Genomic DNA, 6,146 nt, shown 5'->3' on the forward strand with positions numbered 1-6,146 from the left:
CTGGTGATTGGCCCAAAGTCACCCAGCTAGCTTTGATGTTTAAGGTGGGACTAGAACTCACCATCTCCTGGCGATTGGCCCAAAGTCACCCAGCTAGCTTTGATGTTTAAGGTGGGACTAGAACTCACCGTCTCCTGGCGATTGGCCCAAAGTCACCCAGCTAGCTTTGATGTTTAAGGTGGGACTAGAACTCACCGTCTCCTGGTGATTGGCTCAAAGTCACTCATTTGGCTTGCTTCCCTAAGGTGTACTAGAACTCCCAGTCTCCTGGTGATTGGCCTGAAAGTCATCCAGACAGCTTTTATGCCTAAGGCAGGACTAGAACTCACCGTCTCCTGGTGATTGGCCCAAAGTCACCCAGTTGGCTTTTGTGCCTAAGAGAGAACTAGAATTCACTGCCTCCCGGTTTCCCACTTGTTGCCTTAACTACACCAAATTGCCCCGGATGTGTTGGATAAGACAAAGAAAGGGGGAGTTTCTCAGCCTTTTCCTAACCAGCCTTACCCCAGGTTCAAAAGCCAGTCTGGCCTGGTTGGTTGGTTGGTTCGGATGGGAGACCACCAGGAGATACTGCCACTTTTCCGTTTCCCAAACTCCTTGAAGAAAAGCTTTAACATTTTTTTTTAAAAAAACGTCTTTTGTCTCTTCTTCCTCCACCCCACCTTTCCCCCCTTTTTTAGGCTCAGCTGTGGAATTTCCATTCGGGGGGCTCATCTCATCACCGGCACAAAGTTTTACCCCCCTTACAGCAAGTCTGGAACCTTTTACATCTTGAGGTAAGAGGTTTTTGCCCCGTCCCCACAACCCCTGCTTGTGGACTTCCAACTCCCAGAATTCCTCAGCCAGGCATGATGGCTGAGGAATTCTGGCAGTTGAAGTCCACAAGTCATCAAAGGGCCAAGTTGGAAGACCCCTGTCTTAAATCTAACAAACAAAATGGAGGCTGGCTGAGGAATTCTGGGAGTTGAAGTCCACAAGCAGGGGTCTTCAAACTTGGCCCTTTGATGACTTGTGGACTTCAACTCCCAGAATTCCTCGGCCAGCGTGAGGGAACTATGACCCTTGGATGACTTGTGGACTTCAACTCCCAGAATTCCTCAGCCAGCGTGAGGGAACTATGACCCTTGGATGACTTGTGGACTTCAACTCCCAGAATTCCTCAGCCAGCGTGAGGGAACTATGACCCTCTGATGACTTGTGGACTTCAACTCCCAGAATTCCTCAGCCAGCGTGAGGGAACTATGGCCCTTTGATGACTTGTAGACTTCAACTCCCAGAATTCCTCAGCCAGCGTGAGGAAACTATGACCCTTTGATGACTTGTGGACTTCAACTCCCAGAATTCCTCAGCCACTGTGAGGAAACTATGACCTTTGATGACTTGTAGACTTCAACTCCCAGAATTCCTCAGCCAGCGTGAGGAAACTATGACCTTTGATGACTTGTAGACTTCAACTCCCAGAATTCCTCGGCCAGCGTGAGGAAACTATGACCTTTGATGACTTGTAGACTTCAACTCCCAGAATTCCTCAGCCAGCGTGAGGAAACTATGACCTTTGATGACTTGTAGACTTCAACTCCCAGAATTCCTCAGCCAGTATGCCTGGCTGAGGAATTCTGGGAGTTGAAGTCCACAAGTCATCAAAGGGCCAAGTTTGAAGACCCCTGGTTTAAAAGAACACTTGGGGTTTCTGTTAACATTTTTAAAAAATATATATATATATGATTCATTCAATAAATTCCCCCCCACCTTAACAAATCTTTAGGACCAATTTTCCTTGTTCCCCAGCACTGTGTCAATCACTGTTTCCAAAAGTTTTTTGGCAAATTGCTCACTGGGGAAAGATTGCCTTTTTTCTGGCTATTAAGTAAGGAAAGTAAAAGAGGAGTAGGTTTTTCCAGGAGTCCTGTGTAACTTTTAAAAAAAAAATCTATTTTTTTTTAAAAATTGAAAATGGCTGAAACTCTCCTGAACTGATTGGATGAGATTGGAGAGCCGTTTGTCTGGAATGGTATAGAGTTTCCTGCCTGAGCAGGGGGTTGGACTAGATGACCTCCGAGGTCCCCTTCCGTTGTTCTGTTATTATTCTGAACCGGCCGTCTCTAAATTCCTCACTTCCCCACGTCCAGAGTTTCCACAAATGCTCTTTTTCCAATGTTTAATGAGCAGTTTTAAGGTTATGACAGGCAGCATAGAAACAGGTCCCCAGCGGAAAAAAGGAAGGGAAAAATGCAACCTTAATCTTTTTTTCTGGGTTTTTTTTTTCCCCTCCCCATTCCTGGATCTTTTTTCAAACTTTCTAAAATGGTTTTTTTTTTTCCTTTTTTCATCCTCTTTAAAATGATTCCTCCAAGGAATTGCAAAACGGTTCACTTAATCTTGGATACGACTAGGATGGAGCCCCAATTTTCCGTTGCTGGCTGGGGGATTCTGGGAGTTGAAATCCACCCATGTCTTAAAGCTGGCAAATTTGGAGACCCTTGTCCTAGAATAGTGTTTTTTCACCCGGGGAAACTTTTAAGAGATGTGGACTTCAACTCCCAGAATTCCCCAGTCAAGATGGCTGGCTGGGGGATTCTGGGAGTTGAAGTCCACAGGTCTTAAAATTGCTAAGGTTGAACTGGCTGGGGGATTCTGGGAGTTGAAGTCCACAGGTCTTAAAATCGCTAAGGTTGAACTGGCTGGGGGATTCTGGGAGTTGAAGTCCACACGTCTTAAAATCGCCAAGTTTGGAAACCCTTGTCCTAGAACAGCAACTTTTTAAGACGCATGGGCTTCTTCAACTCCCAGAATTTCCCAATCAAGATGGCTGGCTGGGGGATTCTGGGAGTTGAAGTCCACAGGTCTTAAAACCGCTAAGATTGAACTGGCTGGGGGATTCTGGGAGTTGAAGTCCACACGTCTTAAAATCGCCAAGTTTGGAAACCCTTGTCCTAGAACAGCAACTTTTTAAGACGCATGGGCTTCTTCAACTCCCAGAATTTTCCAATCAAGATGGCTGGCTGGGGGATTCTGGGAGTTGAAGTCCACAGGTCTTAAAGCTGGCAAATTTGGAGACCCCTGTCCTAGAATAGTGTTTTTCAACCTTAGCAACTATAAGATGCATGGGCTTCTTCAACTCCCAGAATTCCCCCGTCAAGATGGCTGGCTGGGGGATTCTGGGAGTTGAAGTCCACAGGCCTGAAAGCTGTCAAGATTGGACACCCCCCCACCCCACCCCGTCCTAGATCTTCCCTGGAGGTGTCTTGTTTTCGTGGAAAGGCTTCTGCGTTGGGTTTTTAGCAGAAAAACTGAATCCTCTTGCGTTCGCTTCCCCAGAAAAGGAATTTCTCGGCCAAGCGGAACCCCCAGCTCAAGCGGCCCGGCCCCCCCATGGAGCCCCCCGTGGTCCAGCCCATCCCGCCGGTCCAGCACCCGGCCCACCCGGCCCACGGCGAAGAGATGCCGGCGCCCATGAAGAGGCGGAGGAGCACCAGTCCCGACCAGGTAGCAAAGCCCCTGTGGCTGGCACTCTGCGCATGCTTAACGGCCTCCCGCCCTTTCCGGACGCTGCTTTGGTCTGCTGCTTGGGTGGCTGCTGGCTTTTTTTTTTATTTTTATTTTTTAAAGGGGGGAGAAATGGATCTGTAGGTCAACCCTTTTCCTCCCCCCCCCGATGGGGAAGGAGGTGGGGGCAGCGTGGCGGGAGGGGCCTGTGGGGCTTTGGAGGCTGTGACCCTCTCCTCTCGCTCTCTCTCTGGGAACGCCTGTCGGGGAGCAGACCGGTGCTAACGGGGTGGGCCAGCACCTGTCCGGTCCCGGAGCCCCCGGCAATCCCCACTACCAGCTGCCTAAGCCTGGACTATGGAACCCCCTGCATGGAGACCTCTGGGGCCAGGAGCGCAAGAACGTGGCCGCCCCAGACAGACAAGTAAGGCGGACCCCCCACCCCCCACTTTAAGGCTAGGCCTCCCCAGGCAGGGAGGGAGGGAGGGAAGGAAGGAAGATAGTAAAGAAGGAAGGAAGGGAAAAAATGAGAAGGAAGGAAGGAAAGGAAGGAAGGAAGGAAGGAAGGAAAAAAATGAGAAGGAAGGAAGATAGGAAGAATGAATGAAGGAATGAAGGAGGAAAGGAAGGAAGGAAGGAAGGAAGGAAGGAAGGAAAATGAGGAAGGAATATAGTAAGGGAGGAAGGAAGGAAAATGAGAAGAAAGGAAGATAGGAAAGAAGGAAGGAAGGAAGGAAGGAAAATGAGAAGGAAGATAGGAAGGAAGGAAGGAAGGAAAATGAGAAGGAAGGAAGATAGGAAGGAAGGAAAGAGAAGGAAGGAAGGAAAATGAGAAGGAAGGAAGATAGGAAGGAAGGAAAGAGAAGGAAGGAAGGAAGATAGTAAAGAAGGAAGGAAGATAGGAAGAATGAAGGAAGGAAGGAAAGAAGGAATGAGAAGGGAGGAAGGAATATAATAAGGGAGGAAGGAAGGAAGGAAAATGAGAAGAAAGGAAGATAGGAAAGAAAGAAGGAAGGAAGGAAAATGAGAAGGAAGGAAGGAAGGAAAAGGAAAATGAGAAGGAAGGAAGGAAAATGAGAATGAAGTGAGAGGAAAGAAGGAAGGAAGGAAGATTGGTTTTGAAGAGAAAGGGAAAGGGAAAAAAGAAAAGAGGAACGGAAAAAGGGAAAGGAAAGGGAGAAATAGAAAAGTAAGGGAGGGACGAAAGGAAAAGAGGGATGGATGGAAGGAGTAAATGAGGAAGGAAGGAGGGAATAAGGGAAGGAAAATGGAGAAAAGAGGAAAGAAAAAAGGGAGTGAGAGATGGATGGAAGGAGGAAAGGAAGGGAAGGAAGGAAAACAAGGAAGATTGATTTTGAAGAAAAAAGGAAAGAGGAAAGGGGGAAATAAAAAAGGGAGGGACGAAAGGAAAAGGAAGGGACGACGGATGATGGAAGGAGAAAATGAGGGAAGGGAAGGAGGGACTAAGGGAAGGAAGGAGACGGAGAAAAGAGAGGAAAGAAAAAAAGGGAGATGGATGGAAGGAAGGAAAAGAAGGGAGAGAGGAAGGAAAGAAGGAAGGAGACAGAAAAAAGAAGGAAGAAACCAAAAGAGGAAGGGAGGGAGGATGGATGGAAGAAGGAAGGAAAAGGGGAAGGGGAGGAAAGAAGGAAGGAAAGAAAGTATGACGCAGCCGATAATCTAATTCTTTAAATTGAGGAGGGGTCCTTCTGGAGGGGGGGGCCCCCCTGTCCTTTGTGTTCCCAGATCCACCACCCAGGATCACTTCTTCTTGTGTGAGATGGGCGGCTATATAAATTCCATCCCTAAAGATTAGCGCCCCCCCCTCCCAGATCTGGCCCTCCAGGAGCCCAGGGTGGGCCCCCCAGGGGTGGGTGGGGGGCAGTGGAGGGAAAAGGCCCCGGTTTATTCCCTTTTCCCCCTGAAATCTTGCCGGGGTGGGGGGCAGCTGGCTTCTCCCCCCCCCCCCCGCTCCCTGCTCTGGCTGCTGCTTGGCTTGGCATCTGCAAAGGGCCCGGACTGCAGGGGGGTGGGTGGGGGGGTGGGATTAAGGCCTCTTCCGTGGCTTTTGCTTTGGAAAAGCTGGGAAGCTTCTGCAGCCCCCCCCCCCAGCCCAGATAGCTTCGCCTTGCAGGACGCTTGAGGTCAACGGAAAAGGTCTGAAGAGCGGGAAAAAAGCCTGATTTTATTTTTCTTTCTTTCCTTCCTTCCTTCCTTCCTTCCTTCCTTCCTTCCTTCCTTCCCTCTCTCCTGTCTCCCTTCCTTCCTTCCCGCCCTCCTTCGCTTCTGTCTCCTTCCTTCCACCCTCCCTTCTCTCTCCTTCCTTCCTTCCTTCCTTCCTTCCTTCCTTCCTTCCTTCCCTCTCTCTTGTCTCCCTTCTTTCCTTCCCTCCCTCCTTCGCTTCTGTCTCCTTCCTTCTTTCCTTGCTTGCTTCTTTCCTTCCCTCCCTCCCTTTCTCCCTCCCTCCCTCACTTCTGTCTTCCCTCCCTCCCTCCTTCGCTTCTGTCTCCTTCCTTCCTTCCTTCCTTCTTTCCTTCCTTCCTTCCCTCTCTCTTGTCTCCCTTCCTTCCCTCCTTCCTTCGCTTCTGTCTCCTTCCTTCTTTCCTTGCTTGTTTGCTTCTTTCCTTCCCTCCCTCCCTCTCTTTCTCCCTCCCTCCCTC

General features: G+C 49.3%; 1 protein-coding gene across 1 annotated transcript in view; it reads left to right on the plus strand.

The window, feature by feature from the left end:
- Positions 1-6,146, plus strand: part of KDM6B (lysine demethylase 6B) — a gene marked incomplete at its 5' end in the record, with an annotated part of 32,778 nt that overhangs the window by 3,046 nt on the left and 23,586 nt on the right. Inside the window, 4 exons of the mRNA XM_015828819.1 lie at positions 246-312; positions 681-776; positions 3,319-3,486; positions 3,761-3,915. Of these exons, the coding sequence (XP_015684305.1) occupies positions 246-312; positions 681-776; positions 3,319-3,486; positions 3,761-3,915 (486 nt within the window). The remainder of the gene's footprint in view (positions 1-245; positions 313-680; positions 777-3,318; positions 3,487-3,760; positions 3,916-6,146) is intronic.

The sequence above is a fragment of the Protobothrops mucrosquamatus genome, unplaced genomic scaffold (genome assembly GCF_001527695.2).
Source record: "Protobothrops mucrosquamatus isolate PMUCROS unplaced genomic scaffold, P.Mucros_1.0 scaffold4965, whole genome shotgun sequence".
Taxonomy (NCBI): Eukaryota; Metazoa; Chordata; class Lepidosauria; order Squamata; family Viperidae; genus Protobothrops; species Protobothrops mucrosquamatus.